The 22,846-nt window shown below is 41.9% G+C and overlaps 1 protein-coding gene across 1 annotated transcript; it reads left to right on the top strand.

Annotated features, from left to right (window-relative positions):
* The first annotated feature begins 1,083 nt into the window (after positions 1–1,083).
* LOC137273375 (kelch-like protein 20) lies at positions 1,084–18,699 on the top strand. Its single transcript, XM_067805996.1, has 9 exons — positions 1,084–1,152; positions 2,042–2,621; positions 3,174–3,332; positions 11,856–12,066; positions 12,701–12,884; positions 13,601–13,744; positions 14,345–14,478; positions 15,439–15,647; positions 15,961–18,699. The coding sequence occupies exons 2-9, from the start codon at positions 2,064–2,066 to the stop codon at positions 16,150–16,152; spliced, it is 1,791 nt and encodes a 596-aa protein (XP_067662097.1). The 5' UTR covers positions 1,084–1,152; positions 2,042–2,063; the 3' UTR covers positions 16,153–18,699.
* The last annotated feature ends 4,147 nt before the right edge of the window (positions 18,700–22,846 follow it).

Below are 22,846 nucleotides of genomic sequence, written 5' to 3'. Positions count from 1 at the left end.
AAAGAGCCGAGACGTACCAAGTCATCTTGAAAAAGTCAAAAGGGCCGAGGCGGAAGGCAAATAGGTTATGACAAAAAGTTAAAAACTTTAGAAAGGTTTTACGTTATTAATTGACACATACTACACACACACACACACACACACACACACACACACACACACACACACACACACACACACACACACACACACACACACACACACACACACACACACACACACACACACACACACACACACACACACACACACACACACACACACACACACACACACACACACACACACACACACACACACACACACACACACACACACACACACACACACACACACACACACACACACACACATATATATATAGGGGCACGTGTGAAACAAAGAAAATTATGAAGAACGATCACAATTTTTATGGTTGATGGAAGTGCAACTTCGATCTTTTATTCGGGAAAGGCGACGTTTCCACATAGATTATGATGTCGTTGCCAAGCAAGTGACGATGACAGGTGGTCATATAGCATACTTGCTTGACAACGACATTACAATATGTATAAGTCGAAACGTCGTCTTTCATGTCACTTACTGGACAATACTGGACGACATTAGAACAAAGTTTAAAATGTCGCCTTTCGCAGAATAAAAGAAGTTGTGTATCCATAAAAATCGTCATCATTCTTCATCACCTCAAAGTCACCTATGAGGGAGACGGTATTTTTCGTAGGCTGAACCAGATAGTAGACGCGGTGGATTCTGAGCCCGCATTGGTTGGTAGACGGTGACTTCGTACACGTGTATAATAATTGAATGATAGTATTTTGTAAACACAGTAATTTTGATATGTCACCGTCATTTAGGTTGTCTATTAAAACACATTTGTGTACTCATTGAAAACAAGTTGCACTTAGAAAACAATGTTCTAGGGTATCTATGACTTTGGAGAAAAAACAAAATGATACGCTTATTTAGAATGTGAACAGGAGAGAGAGCATGGAAAATGATTCACGCAGTATGGACAGGTATTTATTTGCTGTCACACTTATTTCCACGAAGCGATCTGTTTTCGGCTTTCGTTCCATCTTTTGTATGAAAAGCAGATGCCGGAAATCGTCCCGACTAAAATGTCGTCTTGAGTGTTTCTTTTGCCCAATTTTGGTATGCAATACAAATTCTTTGCATATTTTGTAGTTTGAAAGCACATTGTTCATCAGAATATGTTTATACACTTTGCGTTCATCCAGGAATTCGGTATGAATGACCAGCTACTTGTAGTTTGAATGAGAGTGAAATTTTACTTTCAGTACGACGGATAAAAACTTCAAATATACAAGTACTGATTTATCAATACCACTTGTTAGTGAGGCAAATGCCAGCTAATATGATTCACAACATAGCCACAATGTTCAGAGGATATACTATTTAGCGAAAACGTATTCATATAAATCTGAAAGGAAGTAAACTTCGAAGACCCAGTATCTAAATTCAAGTTTCAAGTAAGTAACCTGGACCAAGAGACGATATGTTTGGACGTTTACGGGCAGCTATATTTGTCTACTGTGATATATGCCTATCCTACAATATCCTGCTCATTATTTGGAAAGATTTCAAAACTTAATTCCATGCTTTATCCGTTTATGTCACATTTTTCAGCTGATATAAAATAGTATCTTATAAACTGGTAAAGAACAACACTTCATTCTCATGATTCTAGTAGTAGCAGCAACTTTGATAGCCTTGCATGGTTTCTACCAAGTGCAAACACCCAATGAAAGTAAAGGCTTTAAGTTCAAGTCTAAATATCCAGCATAGGATTTGATCACTAAATCCAACTAATAATAGAACATCAGTAATTATTATTGTCAGTGACCAGCTGCAACTTCAAATGTTAATACCTGTCATCGTGGTCACAACTACCATTGTCAACTTAGGTTTGTGGTCTTGGGAAATAAGGTTAATCACAGATCATTGTCATATGGCTAGGACAGCACCAAACACTATTCTTCATGTAGCTATAGTGGTTTTTTTTTTCAATTCTGTTTCTCAGTACAAGTAGACCAACCACAACCATGTCCACTGACCTACTAAAGCAAACCCACCAGCTGCAGGTGGCTCGGTTTGAGACAGCCATGGACCGACCCCCATCGCCCGCCCGACTGGCCTACACATCTGACAAACATCCTCGGCACACGCTAGAGGCGATCAACGTCCTACGCAAACACAGAGAACTTTGTGACGTTGTACTCATTGTGGGACAAAAGAAAATTTTCGCACACCGAGTAATTTTGTCAGCATGTAGCCCATACTTCCATGCCATGTTTACAGGCGAGTTGGCTGAAAGTCGACAGACAGAAGTGACGATTCGAGATATCGATGAAACAGCTATGGAGTTATTGATAGACTTTTGTTATACCTCTAACATCACTGTGGAAGAAAGCAATGTTCAGACACTCCTTCCTGCTGCTTGTCTGTTACAACTGGCCGAAATACAAGATGTATGCTGTGAGTTCCTAAAACGACAGCTGGACCCATCAAATTGCCTTGGGATACGAGCTTTTGCTGATACCCATGCCTGTCGGGACCTTCTCCGGATAGCCGACAAGTTTACACAACACAATTTTCAGGAAGTGAGTTACTGGGATAACCTTATTGGCATCTAGTTGTTTAGGATTTCTTTTCTATTCAGATTTGCAGGTGTTATTGTGTACAGGGATTGGAAAAGGAAAGGGAAATGGGCTATTTTGCACATTGGAATGAAAAATGACACATGAAAATTTTGAAGTTTACTATTGATACAAGGGCAGTGGCCCATTCTAAATTCAGAAAATGGCTAATAATCCTGACAATGGCCCATCGTTGAAGCTCCCTAACCCAATCCCTGACTGTGTGTTTCATTAACATTTCTGTATCAATTGATCATGATAATCAGTATGATGACTATGTCATATTGCACTACAATGTGCTGCAATGCAGGTATCTGTATTGCGGTGTGTTTAAAGCTGAAGTATTTTCAGTGTGACTGATTTTACCTGCAGATCATTTTCTCACAACAAGCAAGGGTTACTGAAGATCATTTCCAAAACAGCTCTTCATAGGTGTCATGTGCAAAGAAGTTACTTGTTTTTATAACTGTGCATAGTGATGATGTTGTAGTAATTATGTTGATGTTGCTTGTGTAGGTGATGGAGAGTGAGGAGTTCATGTTGCTGCCAGTGAACCAGTTAGTGGACATCATCTCCAGTGACGAGCTCAACGTACGCAATGAGGAGCAGGTGTACAACGCATGCATGGGCTGGGTGAAGTACAACATCCAGGAGCGTCGCACACACCTACCCACAGTGAGTCATACTTCACAACAACTGCTTCTGGCTGGAATTAGTGTGTCCTTAGCATCGTGGCTGTAATCATGGTAATAGAAGCAAGAGCAGACATCACGTTTCGAAATTTAGGCGTTTTGTTTTTTATACACAGGTTGCTTTGTCATTTAAGGTGGTGCAACACACTATGCATGCTAGAAACTGGTTCAAATCATAGTTTGCTCTGTAGCACTGTAACGATGCATCAAACTATAGATGAAGAAAAAGCTATTGCAATAGTTGGGTGCACTAGACTGTTGCTATGGTAATAGTACGCTGCAACAGACTATCGTTATCACAGCAGTTGCTTCCCTTTTCAATAGTCACCCAGTTGCACTGTCTATGCTTCAAGGTATGTCAACCTGTAAAGATACAGGATGGAATAGATCTTCAGCAACCCCTGCTTGCTGCAAAAGGCAACCATGCCTGTAGTAAGAGGCAACTAACAGGATCGGGTGGTCAGGCTCGCTGACTTGGTTGACATATTCTGATAAATCAATAGGATGTACTACTCACTCAAGCTCTTACTAGGACTGAAACAAGTTTGCCTGCCTCTGTTCTGTGGTTACGGTTATGTTTTAATTAGGTTTGGTTTAGAAACGTTGACCAACAACACTGTTGATCGATGTTGTTTACAAATTAATCGATGCTCATGCTGCTGATCACTGAATTGCATGGTCCAGACTCAATTATTTACAGACCACTGCTATATGGTTTGAATATTGCCGGATGCAGCGTAAAGCTAAATTCACTCACTCACTCAAGGTTTATCAGCAATGTATCCATGTTTTGAGTTCACACCAAAGTGTAATTCATAACCTCGGGAATATGTGCTCCTGAAATTAGCTTAAGATGAGTAGAGAGGTGGATTTCTGTCTTTGTTGGAGTGCAGCATCGCTGGCTTTCAGTGATCGTGTTGATTACAATTTTTGGCTGATCAAAATCAAATCAAGCTCATTTTCAGTTGATGAAGTATTGCTTAGCAACAGATTGCAACTCATTGCAAGTATATCCATAATGCTTTGCAAAGGTAATTATTTTTCCTTATCCTGACTCATGTTTATTATTCTTATCTCCTATCTCTATGTGAAGATAGTGGAACACTTGAAATCCCTTGAATTTCTCTTAGAATTGAAGCCAACATACAATGCTCACACCCATGGGGACCTCCTTTTCCCACCAATACGGTCACATGACCAGCCACGCTTGTCACTGTCTCCCCGCCCGACAAGGATAGTTGGAGGCACTTTCTGTCCCAATATAGTGATAAGCTTTTGCTTTAATTTCAGTCCTGTAATCTAAATTATGTCATATTCAGGTTTTGGATGGTAATTACTGTCGTCTTTATGTAAAATTCATAAATTTTCTTGTGTTTGGGACATGTGTTTTTGTCAAATTAGACTCAGTCTAAGTTGATGAAGTCATGTTCCCTGTGTAAATTATGGCTGTCTGCGGTTGATGCACATGTAATGTGTCCTTCATGCAAACCTATTTATTCTTTCACTGTTCACTGTGAACTTTGCAAGAATTTGTCTCATTCAGAATTTGCAGTATATCTATATATTGTGTTCAAAGGCATGCGAAGGACAAACAACGTAGGTTCTCTTTAGTCATGTCTAAATCGGTTAATTCTGTGTCTTGTAACAGCATGTTGTTACAAGCTGACATTCATCATTTAAGTGATCAGCCAGACATACCCTGGGGGCATGGTCTAGATCTCAGAAGAGATCTTCATCAGACTAGACCTTCATCAATTATGTTGTCTACTGCGCATCCAGCAGAGTGTCTACTATCTATGCAGACATCTACAGCATCTACACTCTACACGTCAGATGCTTCTGCGAATCAACCATCTCTGCTTGCACCTCAGCCACGGGACATTGGCCAGTCCATGCAACAGTTCACCACTCATATGATGAACTTAATGGATCGCTGTTTTGAAGAGGAAATGCCAGTCAGTAGTTGCAACTACAGTCACCCTGCGTTATGGTTCATCGGCTGTAATAAGTTTGTCGGATGAAGAAGATGCACCGAATGCATGCTTCCGTTCTTGGAAATCATCACCATCAGCTGTATCCTCACCTCACAGTATGGATGATATTCCTTCCATCGACTCGTTCATTGCACGCACTCATACATCTCGCTACAACCGCAAGCGTTCACTGTCTACATCCCCCATTGCTTCAGAGACGCCATCATGGTTCGTCATCTTCATCAGATACGGACTCCTGTAAACAAGAGTGAAGACACTCACGGAATGGTAGTCATTCCAGCGATACATGTAGACAGGAGGACCATGATGACACTCGCTGCATAGGCATCGTTCATCAGATACGGACTCATGTAGACAAGAGTGAAGACACTCACGGAATGGTAGTCATTCCAGCGATACATGTAGACAGGAGGACCATGATGACACTCGCTGCATAGGCATCGTTCATCAGATACGGACTCATGTAGACAAGAGTGAAGACACTCACGGAATGGTAGTCATTCCAGCGATACATGTAGACAGGAGGACCATGATGACACTCACTGCATAGGCATCGTTCATCAGATACGGACTCATGTAGACAAGAGTGAAGACACTCACGGAATGGTAGTCATTCCAGCGATACATGTAGACAGGAGGACCATGATGACACTCGCTGCATAGGCATCGTTCATCAGATACGGACTCATGTAGACAAGAGTGAAGACACTCACGGAATGGTAGTCATTCCAGCGATACATGTAGACAGGAGGACCATGATGACACTCGCTGCATAGGCATCGTTCATCAGATACGGACTCATGTAGACAAGAGTGAAGACACTCACGGAATGGTAGTCATTCCAGCGATACATGTAGACAGGAGGACCATGATGACACTCACTGCATAGGCATCGTTCATCAGATACGGACTCATGTAGACAAGAGTGAAGACACTCACGGAATGGTAGTCATTCCAGCGATACATGTAGACAGGAGGACCATGATGACACTCGCTGCATAGGCATCGTTCATCAGATACGGACTCATGTAGACAAGAGTGAAGACACTCACGGAATGGTAGTCATTCCAGCGATACATGTAGACAGGAGGACCATGATGACACTCGCTGCATAGGCATCGTTCATCAGATACGGACTCATGTAGACAAGAGTGAAGACACTCACGGAATGGTAGTCATTCCAGCGATACATGTAGACAGGAGGACCATGATGACACTCGCTGCATAGGCATCGTTCATCAGATACGGACTCATGTAGACAAGAGTGAAGACACTCACTGAATGGTAGTCATTCCAGCGATACATGTAGACAGGAGGACCATGATGACACTCGCTGCATAGGCATCGTTCATCAGATACGGACTCATGTAGACAAGAGTGAAGACACTCACGGAATGGTAGTCATTCCAGCGATACATGTAGACAGGAGGACCATGATGACACTCGCTGCATAGGCATCGTTCATCAGATACGGACTCATGTAGACAAGAGTGAAGACACTCACTGAATGGTAGTCATTCCAGCGATACATGTAGACAGGAGGACCATGATGACACTCGCTGCATAGGCATCGTTCATCAGATACGGACTCATGTAGACAAGAGTGAAGACATTCACAAAATGGTAGTCATTCCAGCGATACATGTAGACAGGAGGACCATGATGACACTCGCTGCATAGGCATCGTTCATCAGATACGGACTCATGTAGACAAGAGTGAAGACACTCACTGAATGGTAGTCATTCCAGCGATACATGTAGACAGGAGGACCATGATGACACTCGCTGCATAGGCATCGTTCATCAGATACGGACTCATGTAGACAAGAGTGAAGACACTCACTGAATGGTAGTCATTCCAGCGATACATGTAGACAGGAGGACCATGATGACACTCGCTGCATAGGCATCGTTCATCAGATACGGACTCATGTAGACAAGAGTGAAGACATTCACAAAATGGTAGTCATTCCAGCGATACATGTAGACAGGAGGACCATGATGACACTCACTGCATAGGCATCGTTCATCAGATACGGACTCATGTAGACAAGAGTGAAGACACTCATGGAATGGTAGTCATTCCAGCGATACATGTAGACAGGAGGACCATGATGACACTCACTGCATAGGCATCGTTCATCAGATACGGACTCATGTAGACAAGAGTGAAAACACTCACGGAATGGTAGTCATTCCAGCGATACATGTAGACAGGAGGACCATGATGACACTCACTGCATAGGCATCGTTCATCAGATACGGACTCATGTAGACAAGAGTGAAAACACTCACGGAATGGTAGTCATTCCAGCGATACATGTAGACAGGAGGACCATGATGACACTCACTGCATAGGCATCGTTCATCAGATACGGACTCATGTAGACAAGAGTGAAGACACTCACTGAATGGTAGTCATTCCAGCGATACATGTAGACAGGAGGACCATGATGACACTCGCTGCATAGGCATCGTTCATCAGATACGGACTCATGTAGACAAGAGTGAAGACATTCACAAAATGGTAGTCATTCCAGCGATACATGTAGACAGGAGGACCATGATGACACTCACTGCATAGGCATCGTTCCCCACTCATGCATGCACTCGAGGAAGGAATCTCCATCACCAGAGAAAGCCCTCTTCTCATCGTGGAATGATTTGGACTTAGTCCAATGAGGCTCATACCTATATGATGAGTAGTGAGGACATCAACAATTGCGCTGATATCTACTATACTGGAAACTTTGCCTACAGCCTTTCAGACGGCAACAAAGTATCAGCCTTCAGCACTTGTCGATTCCTACATCATATGGAGCCCTTTATGTAAGCGCCCGAAGTAGACAAATCACACGGCTCATCAATGAGGCTTCGCAATAGATAAACGACTGGCTCAGGTGGATACAACCACTTGACGTAGCTCCTTCGGACTCACCAAGTTCAACAACCTGGAGAATGAAGGAGAAAGGATGATCGTCTCTTCACTTATCACCAAGAAGGATCAAAAATTCATTTCGGAGCATCTAATCCCGAGATCTGTAGGACTAAATTTACTACGCGGACAAGATCTACTATCAGCATTATCTTTGGGCAAATCCTTGTATAGAGTTCTCTTGTGGGCATCCAGAGTATTTGATGGTAGAATTGAGGATGTCAGTTGGACTCCAGGGAAGTAGCGATGATAAAGTTGACTGACAATTTGACCACTGTCAACCACAATTTCGTCCAAGAGGATCGATGGGTCAAAATTCAAACCATAATAGAACAAGCTCTACTCTCTCCGTTACCACTATGACAGTGGCAGCGTCTACTCAACTACTCAGTCTGCTTACGTCAGCACAGGATTTGACCAGACAAGGATCTTTCAACAACAGTTCCTGATTCAGCACCTTAACATGTTGGATCGGATTGCACTGCCACACAACTATCTCTGGACCATATCTACTATGGTGGACTCACTGATCAAATGTCTGTGTAGGGACCTGTTTACTACTACTAGAGCTGGTCTGCAGCAACCATCTCACTACAAGGTTGGGTTTCTCACCAAAACGACGAGGTGGCTACAGGAATCTGGACAAGCAATGAACGCATTCAGCATATCAAACACTTGGTGATAAAAGCTGTAATCAGTGCAGTGTGGCATTGGTTGACAGCATTGAGAAAATAACTACTGATGTTTTATACAGACAGGTCCACAGTAGTGTTCTACGTAAACAAGCAAGGATTACAGCTGACCTTTCAAGTCTTCAACATTGTTGACGTCTTGAACCTCCACATAAAGGCTTGTTGCATCCTAGGTGCATGCAATGTCATGGCCGACGTGCTGTCATGCCCTCTACAGCCATCTCCAACAGAGTGGATGCTACATCGAGAGGCGTTTCAACTCATCAGTCAGACATTCAGATCCCCGCAAATAGACCTATTGGCACAAGCTTCAACAAGGAGATACCAACATTCGTATCTCCAGTGCCAGATCCGTTAACATGGGCAACAGACGCTCTCAACATCATGTAGGAAGGACTGAACGCTTACGTGTTTCCCTCCCACTACTCGAAAGTCATCGGGAAGATAAAACAGATGATGCTGATACAACTGACTTTGGTCGTACCTGACTGACCAGCGAGGGATTGGTTCCCAGTCCCCATTGAGGAACTAAGCCAACCATCACTACAGCTGCCAGATTGGAAGAAACTGCTCATCTGTCCGCTCACCACAAGAAGCACACCATCGCTCCAACTTCACATATGGATAGTATGAAAGCCTGCTTGAAATATCGAGGATATTCTACTAGACCGGCGAAGGCAGTCACCCTATCTCTTCATAGATCTACCAGCACATTATACAACAATAAATGAATGCGATTGAAACATACGCCAGAAAGAAAGGCTTCCTGCAGTGAAGGCCATACATCCTCAAGCAGCAGACTACTTATGTCATCTACGACATAACAGAGGACTGAAAGGTTCTACACTCTTAATATCCTTGGCGGCACTGAGCTCTGTTATCACCTTGAAAACAGAGATCAAGCTGACTAAAGTACCTGAACAACTCGCCTTAACATGCTTGTTGAATCTGGAAGACCAACAAAACAGATTTAAGGCTCCAGCATGGGTCTTGAATGTCGCACTACAACACCACAGCATGGGTCTTGAATGTCGTCTACAAGCCACTAGACAGGATGTTGCTTGAATTATTGACACAGAAAATGCTGTTCCTAGTCACCCTAGCTACAGCAGCATGGATGTCAGAAATACTGGCTCTAGGCTTCAATCTCGCATGATTCGACTCCAGTCATCGTGAGATTATGCATGTAGGACTGAGATGGGATTTTATGACACAAACTCATGACACTGCCTGGACAACCAGACAGACAGTTCTACATCCCAGCATTATCTACAGTCCTCGGGTCACATGATACACAAGATTTATCATTACGCCCAGTCAGAGCATTGAAAATATATCTCCAACATACTAAGACAAGGAGACAATATTTGAAGCGCCTATTGATCCCAATATCTACTGAAGAAGTATCCCACAACACTATCTCAGTATGGATGAGAACGGTCATACTGATGGCCTGCTAAGCAGCAGGACTCAAACCTTTGCAAGCTCCCAATCCACACAAAGTGAGAGTCTTGGCATTGACACTCTTCTGCATGGAAACTGCTCCTTAACAACTATAATGGAGGGCTGCTTTTTAAAATCGAATAACAATCACAACCTATGGAACATCACCACAGAGGTTGTCACTAGCATTCACCAATCTGGGCCGCTCGTTGCCACACAAGAACTAACGGTTCCACAAAGGCACCGTGTTTCACTCATTCTTTTAACACATGAATCGTTGAGACCAAGACTCTGCTCTGCGGAGTATAATGGTTAAGAGTCCATGCGCACATCTTGAACAGGCTAGATTTGAGTGATTATGACCCTGTACTTGTAATGAAGATACTTGTGCATGAAAAAGGGTCACGACTGGTCTTGATTGGAAATCTTGACATACAGTTGACTCATTAGACACTAGCAGGATGCTAGCTGATCTATATATCATCACGCTGCAGTCAACAAATGCTTCAGGATCCCTCCCATCACACAGATGAATACTGGAAGAACAGGACCAAACTATCACCATTAAAGTTCCAAAAATGGGAAAGTACTGGATGTGCTTATTTGGCAGTTAACAGAATCCAGTATGACCTGACCCACCACTGTTTCAATCTGATTCTGTAGGCATAATAAGCATGAGTCAGGATAGAGAAAAATGTGTAATTTTCTGAATAAAATTGATATTTTATACTTATCTTGACTCATGGCGTCAAGCCCTCCCAACCACCCCTCTCAGGCAAGCTGAATTCACAGTAATTCTCATGTCAGGCTAATGTGATTCGGAGAGAGTGGCAAGCATGGCTGGTCATGTGACTATTGGCGGGAAAGAGAAGTGATCTGTAGGTGAGTGTATTGTACATAATCTTCAGTTAGTAGCAAACTTCAAGGGATTTCACTATTTTCACATAGAGAGAGGAGGTAAACATGACAAGCATGAGTCAGGATAAGCATAAAATAGCAATTTAATTAAGAAAATAACATATTTCAACAAAGGCAATGTTTACAAAGTTTACATAACAACTGACAGCTAAACCTACTAGGAATACTTGCCCAAATCTGACATAGTGGTATACAGACCTATATTCTCTCTCGTGTAGGAGATAAACGTCATGTGTTGGCCAATTTCCAGCTGGCGCCGTCGGTTCCAAATGCATTCACGTTTATCGATGTTTATCAACATTGTAAACACAAAAGTAAACCAAAGGGTTTTACTTTCTTCACTCATTTACATCGAGTACGGGTACTGCAGTGATGTGTCATCAGCACTCTATTTCTGCTGGTTCCCATGGTAGCAGCTGAATTTTGATGAGTTGTGCCAAAACAGGTGCCCTTTGATGCTTTTTTTTCAAACTCTGACTTCACTGTTTTGCATCATACTACAAAATCAGTGTGATTGGTTGCAGGTAATCCAACATGTCCGCCTTCCCTTGATGAGTCCTAAGTTCCTTGTTGGCACAGTGGGAGCAGATCTTCTTATCAAGAGTGATGAAGCTTGTCGAGATCTTGTAGACGAAGCCAAAAACTACCTGCTTCTACCTCAGGAGCGCCCATTGATGCAAGGTCCAAGAACTAGACCCCGCAAGCCCATCAAGTGTGGAGAGGTGTTGTTTGCAGGTGGGCAATTTCTTGTGATACTATGACACTTAGCTTACAGCTTCCATACCAACATTGACAGTACCCATGCAGTATTTTTAGCTCAATATGTTAATTATACCAATATTCGTAGGCGTATGTTTTATTCACTTTCATTCACAAAGCATAGGTATTTAGAAACACATATTGACCCTATAATAGTAATTGTCACATACACAGGCAACAATAAACCAGAAATCACATAATCATATATTGATTCAGGATTCCCTTGTACTTTAAACGGACAAACTGATGTCGCTTAAAAAAATGGGCGGTGGGGTAGCCTAGTGGATAAATCATTTGCTAGTCACGCCGAAGACCTGGGTTCAATAACCCACATGGGCTGGATGTGTGAAGCCCATTTCTGATGTTCGCCACCATGGTATTGCTGGAGTATTGTTAAAAGCGGCATTAAATCAAACACTCTCATTCACTCTTGAATAAATATACGTAAGTATTAGACTTCATAAACCCACTCATTCACCTGGTATATTGTGTTGATTTTAATTGTGTTCTGTTTTCTTCATCAGTGAAGTAACGTCTCACACTTCAGTTTTTCAGAAATTGTGTGGAGCCATTTTGCATGACCTTGACCCTTATTTCCTCTTTCCTCTAGTGGGTGGTTGGTGCAGCGGTGATGCTATATCCAGTGTAGAAAAGTATGACCCACAGACCAATGAGTGGCGCCTTGTAGCACCAATGAGCAAGCGGAGATGTGGTGTGGGTGTGGCTGTTCTCAACGATCTATTGTATGCTGTGGGCGGCCATGATGGACAATCCTACCTCAACAGTATAGAGAGGTGCATCATAGTTATTTTTTTAAAATGGCCTTGCTGCTTTGTATAAATTTCCTGCATTATCTTTAATTCAGTGCATTAGAAGTCAAAGAGAGGGCTATCAAAGGTGTGAATTTGTTCCAAACTGGCTTTCACAGGATATATAGTTAGGGTGACATCACAATTAGTCTCTACTGTTTAGATCTACTTTTTACAGTAAAGAAACTGTTTGTAACTATTTACTAACTGAAAAGTTCTAAGAATGGCCCTTTTTTGGAGTTCCCCAAGACATTACTGGAATATTGCCCAAAGTGGCTTAAAACTATAGCTAAATTCACATGCTCATTCTGACTATTATCTTGGATGATAAATGATATCTTTCTGTTTGTGTTTTGACATGAAGTATATCAATCCCTGGTCAATAGAAGCTGTAAGCTGTAGTTCTGTAACTTGTGTAAGCCTTTATCAAATCACATTGATAGATTTATGTGAAAAGACAATCTGGTGACATTATGTATAGATCTGCTTTTGGCTGGCAATGACCTATCGTTTTTCAAAAGTACTGAGCAATACTAATTCAAAATGAACGAGTTAGTAACAAATATAGTTTGAGCTTATCACATGTATTGGCCTGGTTGAAATTGTACACTTTGTAAATAATCAGAGGTTGCTGGCCAGTACATCATGTGATGTTCATCTGGAGTTGATAACAGCACCAAGTACCTGTTGTTTTCCCACAGATATGATCCCCACACTAACCAGTGGAGTAGCGATGTGGCCCCAACCAGCTCGTGTAGGACCAGTGTGGGCGTGGCAGTCTTGGGGGACTACTTGTACGCCGTGGGGGGTCAGGATGGTGTTTCCTGTCTCAACTATGTTGAAAGGTAATTCAGTCTCCGTCAAAGGGCAAAGGAAGATGTATTTCTTCCAGAAATGTCATTTATATACACTTAGTATGCAATGTGAAAACTGATAACGTGAGCATTTCTCTTTTTACACTGTTTTTGCACAATTATAGTTTCTGCCCAAAATGGGATGGTGGGGTAGTCTAGCGGTTAAAGCATTCAGTCGTCATACTAAAGATCCTGGTTTGATTCCCTGCATGGCTACAGTGTGTGAAGCCTATTTCTGGTATCCTCCACCATAATATTGCTGCCACATTTGTTAAAGCAGTGTAAAACTGAACTCATTCAGTCACTCCATCCAAAATGAGTGAGTGTGTTTGGTTTTTACACCACTTTCAGAAATTTTCCAGCAATACTGCGGTGGAGGGACACCGGAAATGGGCTTCACATATGTTGTTCTTATATGGGGAATTGAACCTGGGTTTTCAGTGTGACAAGCAGCTTTTACCACTAGGCTACCCTACGCAACCCATCCAAAATGAAGTCACTCCACTTTGATGACTGACTGATGGATCCGTGCAATGTTGACCAAACCCAATCAGTCAATCACTCACAATGAAACATTATTCTCTGTGTTAGGTATGATCCTCAGACCAACAAGTGGGCCAAGGTTGCTTCCATGAGCACCAGGAGACTGGGAGTGGGCGTTGCTGTCTTGTGTAGCTTCCTGTATGCAGTTGGTGGCAGTGATGGCACATGTCCCCTCAACACAGGTCAGTGGTTAAGGCTTTTGTACATACACAGGATTTCAATACTACGTAACGTTTCACCATTTTGTAGTAATATTAGCATCCTAGATTTATGCTAAAGCAGAGCGTGAAAAAAAAAAAAAGATACTTTTATTATTTATTTCAACAGAACATTTTCAAAACGATGGTACGTCTTCAGGAGTTCAACATTATTTTGTCGAGTCTGAATGTGAAATATTATGAAAATTTAGCACCCAGAAAGACTGTTATATCTTCCATGCTTTGATACACTTGTATGTGCTCTGTAAAATCAGATGTATCTGACTGTTATACTTCAATGTTTGTGTATAGGTGCTTTGTTAAGTTTTGTGTCACCAGATAATAACTTGGTACATCCTTCATGCCCCAAGTCTCTGACTGCCTGTACCAGAATAAGTTCCTTATAATGTTTGGACCATGTTGTACATAGGGCAGATGGCCCACACCACTGTACCAAAATAAAGAACAGAACCAAACTGTGCTGGAACTAAGTTACCAGATTAGTGGTCAAAGGCTTGCTTCTCCACTGTACCAAAATAAGGCATCAAGCCAAACTATGCTGGAACTAAGTTACCAGATTGGTGGTCAAAGGTTTGCTTCTTTGCATGGCATCACTCACCGGCTTGCTCTTACCCATGAAGATTTGGGGCAGAATAGGTCATCAGCAACCCATGCTTGCCACAAAAGGCGACTTTGTCTGTCACAAGAGACTTGCTGACTTGGTTGATACGTGTCATCAGTTCCAAAACATGCATATCAATGCTGTTGATCACTGGATTATCTGGTCCAGGCTTGAATATTTACAGACCAACGCTTTAGAGCTGGAAAATTGCTGAGTGTGATGTAAAACTGAACTCACTCACTCACAGGCTTGTTTGATGCACAACCATGAACAGACAACCATGTTCAACATCAAGACACAAGATGTGTGTGTTTTTCTTTCAGTGGAGCGTTATGATCCACGGACAAATCGCTGGACACCTGTAGCTCCGATGGGTACACGGCGGAAGCACCTGGGTGTGGCTGTGTACAACAACATGATCTACGCTGTGGGTGGCCGTGATGATACCACCGAGCTGAGTAGTGCAGAGAAGTACAACCCACAGACCAACACATGGCAGCCAGTGGTTGCCATGACATCCAGGAGAAGTGGGGTATGTAAGCAACAGAATGGCAGGGAATTTCAACTCGGTCTTACACAGTTAAAGTACTAGTAGTTTAACAATGACTCTCCACAAGACCTTTTCTCATTATTAATAGTTCATGTGAAAGAAACATAAATTATTTGTGCGGGACAGGAGGTCCAATCTTCTAATCACTGCAAGGAATTGTCCATGTAATTGTGTCCCTTGGGTAGATCAGAAACCAGTGATTATTTAGCTGACAAGCTTAGATATAACTGGAATTATCATGTTATCAGAGATGTGCCGTTTTTGTGTTTGACCTTTTACTATTTCTTGCCACCAGGTGGGGCTAGCAGTTGTTAATGGACAGCTGATGGCAATTGGAGGATTTGACGGGACAACATACCTAAAAACTGTGGAGATTTATGACCCTGAGCAGAACTGTTGGAGGATTGTTGGTGGAATGAACTATAGGCGCCTTGGAGGTGGAGTTGGCGTTGTCAAAATGCCTCAGAACGATTCTCATCTGTGGTAGCCGTGGCAATGGTTCTGTAGATGTGATACAGTACGTAGCTGCAGTATTGTGTTTCTGCCATCGGGGAAACAGTCTTGGGATCAGGATTCTGATGTGACATTTATGGTGGTTATGGAAAAAGTGGTGGCCATCAGGGAAACGGTTTCATTGTGTTGAAGAACCACAGCTATTTGATGTTCTCTGTCATACATGGAATTAGTGACTAAACAATGTGAACCACACATACAACCTGATCTGTGGTATCTGCCACTCTCATTCTTGAATTCCACATGAACCAGCAATTCTGGGATTGTACATAACCTGCATGTGACAACAAGTAAAGTTTCTTGTGTTTTGAAACTGAACCAATCATCACTACAGACAGAGCAGTGAAGCTTTAACAGCACAATGACCCATCTGGCTGCAGCACCACTGGCCCCACCTCATGACCAATATGCTGATTTTTCAATACAAAAAATGACTGATGGCTGACTTGTGATGAGCGTATGACTTTCAACTTCAGAACCACAACAGTGATGAGGGAGGGATATACTGTGTTTCCATGGCAACTTTGTGGTTTAAGGCTTGGGCAGTTCTGATATTTTGAAGCCATCATGAGAGTGAGTGAATGAGTTTAGTTTTACACTGCACTCAGCAATATTTCAGCCATATTGCAGCGGTCAGTAAATAATGAGCATTGCAGTGCATTGTTAGGAACAGACGACATGTGTCAACCAAGTCAGCAAGTCTGACCACACGATCGCTTGTCACACTGAAGACCAAGATTTGATTCCCCACATTGGTACAATGTGTGAAGCCCATTTCTGGTGTTCCCTGATGTGATAATGCTTGAATATTGCTATAAGTGGCACAAAACCAAACTCACACTAACTGTAGGTGTCATGGTTCTCATTCTTTGAATAAATGCAAAATCATCATAACTCAAACAGGACAGCTAAACAATGACCAAGTCTGAAGAAATGTCATGATCATGTGCAAATAGATCTGGTATTCACAATTTGCTGAATTTGCATTTATTTAAAGTAGACTCTGGATCTACTGGGATCAGTATGAGGTCATGTTTTTATGTTGTATCATTTACCTGCTCATTTGCAGGGGTTTCCTTTTCTCTTACATCCCACTGCACTAAACCGAAACTGCCGTATTTAGAATTTAACCTGTGAGTATGAATCATTTCATTGTTAATTCAACTATCAGTCCATGTATGTTTTTCAAATTTATGTTTAAATCACACTTACAGAATTTTATATTCATCTGACCTTATCTGCTTTAGATAATTGCCATTTCCGCAGCATTTGGAAATTGATCTGATTGTGTATATATACTGATTGGATACCCGGACAGATGTAATAAAGGTGTGTGTCCCCGAGAGATGTAGTGATGGTGTGTGATGAGCGGTAGAGGGGAGGGGGAGAAAGGAATGGATGGCGGGGAGGATGTAGGAAGGGATGAGAGACCCCACCATCATATAGATGTGGGTTGATTTCAATGTCTGGGGAGAGAGTCTGAATGTTGATGTCTTCCGCTGTGTATAACTATCCTGTACAAACTGCATGATCCGCTTATTTATTTCCTGGTGTTTTTCTGTATGTGTTTTATGATGTAAATACACTGTCTGATTGTCCCTGCCCCTGTTTATGCCAGGCTCACACTGTATCACATTGCATCACACTGCATTACATTGTATCACATGTCATGTTGGATGTGGATGTGTTATGTGTGTTATGAATATAGATGTGTTATATGCCGTGTGTCATGTCATGTAGGCTATGCATGTCGTATCCTGTATGCCATTTCATGTAAAATATGGATATGTCATGTAATCTCTATCACGTCTTGTAGAATATGGATATGACATGTAATCTCTATCACATGACATCTAACATATGGACACGTCATGTAACCTCTATCCCATGTCATGTAACATGGACAGGTCATGAAACCTATGTCACATGTCATGTAACATGGACAGGTCATGAAACCTCTGTCACATGTCATGTAACATATGGAGAGGGCATGTAACTTCTGTCACATGTCATGTAACATGGACAGGTCATGAAACCTCTGTCACATGTCATGTACGATATGGATAGGGCATGTAACTTCTGTCACATGTCATGCAGGACATTGGTTTGTCGTTATATGTCATGAAGGATGTATGTATATCATGATAAGGCACACCAAATATATCTTTGTGTCAGCGTATCACACAGTATCATGTGAATGTTTCATATATTTCATACCTTATGTATACACCACCTCAAGTACTGACAACACAAGCTTTTACTCAGGCGTGTGTGATATGCATGCACACATACCCCAAGAGACTGGTGTATATCAACACGACAACTGCATTGACATACATGTTATGTGAGCAAGTTATACAGTGTGAGACAACCATTTGATTAGTTGTTTCCTAATGGGGCAAAATCTTGTGCACATTACTGTTTGTGACATCAGCACTCTACATCTGTTACCAAGGTAACTCACACATATGTGTAAATAGAATCTCTTGAAATGACTGAATAAAAATGTAAATTGAAAGTGTTTCAGTATATCTAGATCACATGATGACTATCAGAAATATGTCATGCTTCAGTGTCATGTTGGTTGGTTGGTTGTTAAAAGCCGCACTCAGACATATTCCAGGCATATATGTAGGCGGTCTGTAATCAAGTCTGGGCGAAACAATCCAGTGATCAACATCAATCTACACAATTTAGATATGATGACATGTGTCAATGAGTGAATGAGTTGAGTTTTATACGGCACTGAACAATATTCCCGCTATGTGGCGGCGTTCTGTAAATAATCGTGTCAACAACATGAGCATTGATCTGTGCAATTGGGAACCAATGACGTGTCAACGAAGTCGGCAAGGATGACCACCCAATCCTACATTCTCTTACAGCATGCATGGGTTGCTGAAGAGCACAAAATTGCCATGATTTCCATTGATGAAAAATTAAGAGTATCAGTAGGAAGGAGAGAGACAGTGGCACCTAGTTGCCATAAAACACACATAACACATATGCATAACACATCAGGTCAGAGCCTATCATACTAAGACCTCCTAGTGCTAAGATTGTCTAACCGTTGATAATTTAGTACATAACCCTTTTGCTAGGGGGTGGGATTTGATGATTGTTTTATAAAGAAGCAAGTACAATGTGGATTAACTCCACTAAAATGTACATAAAAAGTAAGTGACCACCCACTCCTGCATGTCGTACAAAATTAATGTCTATCCATCTCTCTTCCCCTAATTTGTACAGTCAAAGCACTAAGATTGGCTACTCCGAGTGAGTCCAGGGTCTACTGGCAAAAGCAGCAGTCTTGCCACTATGTAACTCCGATTCTTTAACATAGGCCTGCAACCATTGCACTAAGATTGTTTTGTGCTAGTGGCTCCAGATCAATTTAATTGCTTCGATAGTTAAGTGTGAAGAGAAGCTCCTCCAGAGTCGCTGTTTGTGTCATATTAATGAATGGTACTTGTTAACCAGCCTTTGATTCAGCACTGAGGGGATAGAGGACTGTAAGGAGATACAATGACAGATGGACTTGGGCTATATTATGTCAAATGAGGTGTCCATGTATGTCTTCGGCATCGAATGACGTGGGATAGGAGTATACCAACCTACGCATTGCTATATGACGTTACATCCCTGCTGCAATAGGACGCAAGGTCCCTGCCGCAATAGGACGTTGCGTCCCAGCTACAATAGAAGAGAAGCTTCTGTAGAGTTGCTGTGTGTGTCACACTAAAGGGTGGTACTTGTTAACCAGCATGAGATTCAGCATTCAGGGCAAAGAGATACAGTGACAGGTGGGCTTGGACTATATTATGTCTAATAAGACATCCACGTATAACTTCGGCATGGGATGTCGTGGGATAGCACTATACCAACCTACATTTTGCAATATGACGTTACAATGCTGCTGCGATAGGACCTTACGTCCCTGCTGCAATATAACATTACGTCCCTGCGACAATAGGAAGTTAGGTCCCTCCTGCGATAAAACAATAGGAAGCTGGGTCCCTGCTGCAATGGGACGTTAGGCCTCTGCTGCAACGGGAAGTACCATCCTTTTGACACAAACAGCAACTCTACGGGAGCTTCTCTTCTCACTTAACTGTCGAAGCAATTAAATTGACCTGGAGTCACTTGCTGCAATAGGGCGTAACGTCCTTGCTGCAGTATGAAGTTAGGTCCCTACTGGAATAGGACGTCCCTGCTGCATTATGACGTTACGTCTCTGCTGCAATAATGACGTTATATCCCTTCTACAATAGAACGTTACATCCCGGCTGCAATATGACGTTAGGTCCCTGCTGCAATAGGACGTTAGGTCCTACTGCAATATGACGTTAGGTCCCTGCATTCTTACACAGGGTAGATCACGATATCGTATGATGTCACAATGATATGTAATATATTTCATTTAACTAAACATCAAACACTGTTTCTTTCTCATGGCAGTATACATGACATAAAATCTTAACATAAAGGCAAGTCAAGTCTATCTTTATTTTGTAAGCCTAGGTTACATTTCAGGAATACAGAGCGATTCATATATGTGCAATTCGTAAGACAATAAAAACAATAACAAAAACCCCAAACAAACTCTCACGCACGCACTACGAATCTGTTAGGGAAATATATCGCTGGCTACTTTAGCCTTGAGATTGTCATATGTGTATACTATATGTTGATAAAATCCCCTAAAATCTGTCTGTGGGCCATCCAGTCTGACGTCACGTACATCCTGTGTTGGCTGCAGAAGAGCGCCGTCACCATTGAACATATTCCGGACTTTGACCCGTTGAGTCCTATTCACGCATGTACTCTGTCCGTCGTAGCTCCAGGTGTCTGCGGTGACCACGATGGACGGAGTACACGTGACCCTGGTACTGACCGTCAGCCGCGTTGACGATGCCCGCCGTGTGAACCCCGCTACATGTACCTCAGTAGTATATACACAGTATTAACCCCCAGTTACTCCAGCCTATGGACTCTTTGTTCTTACCACATTCTATATAAGATCACCAGAATTACGTAAACCCTCATTTTATAACAGAACCAAAACCTATACGGAATTGTTACCGTATGTGACAGCAATGGAACGGTTATATAATCAAGTTGTTACTCCTTCCCTTCCTCACTCACCCACTCCTTCCCTCACTCACTCGTCGCATAGCTGAGTATGCAAGTGTTGCTCGGACCGTCTGACACGGGGTAAACAACTGATATATTGAATGTAGCACATGCCCTAGTTCTACCTATACTGAAAGGCTGTTTACGATACTATACCCGTGTTCAGCTGTATGGGGCTGTCCACTCCAGTCATGGGGTCCACACAAAAGGTATTGGGGACTCAGTACTGTTGTGTCTGGAAGCAAATATACACTTGGAAGGCAGAGCGAACATTTTCAAACAATATTGTTACAAAAAAACATTTCATGATAATTTTTATTATTTCGATGAAGTTGATGTGTTCAGCAACACCAGATCACATGTGAAATCTTTGCTAATGTTGAAAGGGTCATGAGTGAGCAGCCACAGAGTGAAGAAATGTGAGAAATTCAAAGGAGAGGGTTGACTCCCTATGCATTGGTATAATTACCTTCAATATGCCTATCCTGGGATACCACTGTGTGTTAAACCTGGGATGAATGCTGAGTCTAATGATATCTCTGTATGTTTACACTGGCATATCACTGCATGTTAAACCTAAGATACCTCTGTATGTTTACACTGGGATATCACTGCATGTTAAAACTAAGATATCTCTGCATGTTTAGACTGGCATATCACTGCATTTTTAAACCTAAAATATCTCTGTATGTCTAGCCTAGCATATCACTGCATGTTAAACCTAAGATATCTCTGTATGTATAGATTGGGATATCACTGCATGTTAAACCTAAGATATCTCTGCATGTATAGACTGGCATATCACTGCATGTTAAACCTAAGATATCTCTGTATGTGCAGACTGGCATATCACTGCATTTTTAAACCTAAAATATCTCTGTATGTCTAGCCTAGCATATCACTGCATGTTAAACCTAAGATATCTCTGCATGTTTAGACTGGCATATCACTGCATGTTAAACCTAAGATATCTCTGTATGTCTAGCCTAGCATATCACTGCATGTTAAACCTAAGATATCTCTGCATGTATAGACTGGTATATCACTGCATGTTAAACCTAAGATATCTCTGTATGTGCAGACTGGCATATCACTGCATTTTAAACCTAAGGTATCATTGTATGTTGAACCTGGGATATAAACATGTTCATCGTAGGATATCACTGTATGTTTAGACTAGGATATCATTATATGTTTATCCTTGGCTATGGTTGTATGTTTACCTCAGGATATGACAATATGTTTGCCCTAGGATATGACCGCATAAGTAAATGGCAATACTAATTCAGATACACTCGATATCTCTGACATGAATCATTGGATCACAAACTGCAACAGGTTGTATTTACATTGATATTATTTGCAGTCTAAGTACACTTACGTTCAGTACGGCAGTGTAGCAAATGATATTGATGACTGGTATAGCAATGCAGCGAATAATGCTGAGTTTACATATAGACTGCTATTCTTTGCAAAGTATTAAGTGCAAGCGTTATCTTTGTCAGTTAGCCCGCAACTGGAACACCACAATCCAC

The sequence above is a fragment of the Haliotis asinina genome, chromosome 2 (assembly GCF_037392515.1).
Source record: "Haliotis asinina isolate JCU_RB_2024 chromosome 2, JCU_Hal_asi_v2, whole genome shotgun sequence".
In the NCBI taxonomy this organism is placed as follows: Eukaryota; Metazoa; Mollusca; class Gastropoda; order Lepetellida; family Haliotidae; genus Haliotis; species Haliotis asinina.
Note: the sequence above shows the minus strand (reverse complement) of the source record. Positions and strands in the feature narration are given on the sequence as shown.

Excerpts from the sequence above, each read along its gene's own strand:
- LOC137273375 (XM_067805996.1), top strand. The coding sequence starts at position 2,064 with ATGTCCACTGACCTACTAAAGCAAACCCACCAGCTGCAGGTGGCTCGG. Across the intron at positions 2,622-3,173 it reads CACAACACAATTTTCAGGAA|GTGATGGAGAGTGAGGAGTT; the intron begins GTGAGTTACTGG and ends TTGCTTGTGTAG. Across the intron at positions 12,067-12,700 it reads TGGAGAGGTGTTGTTTGCAG|TGGGTGGTTGGTGCAGCGGT; the intron begins GTGGGCAATTTC and ends TCTTTCCTCTAG.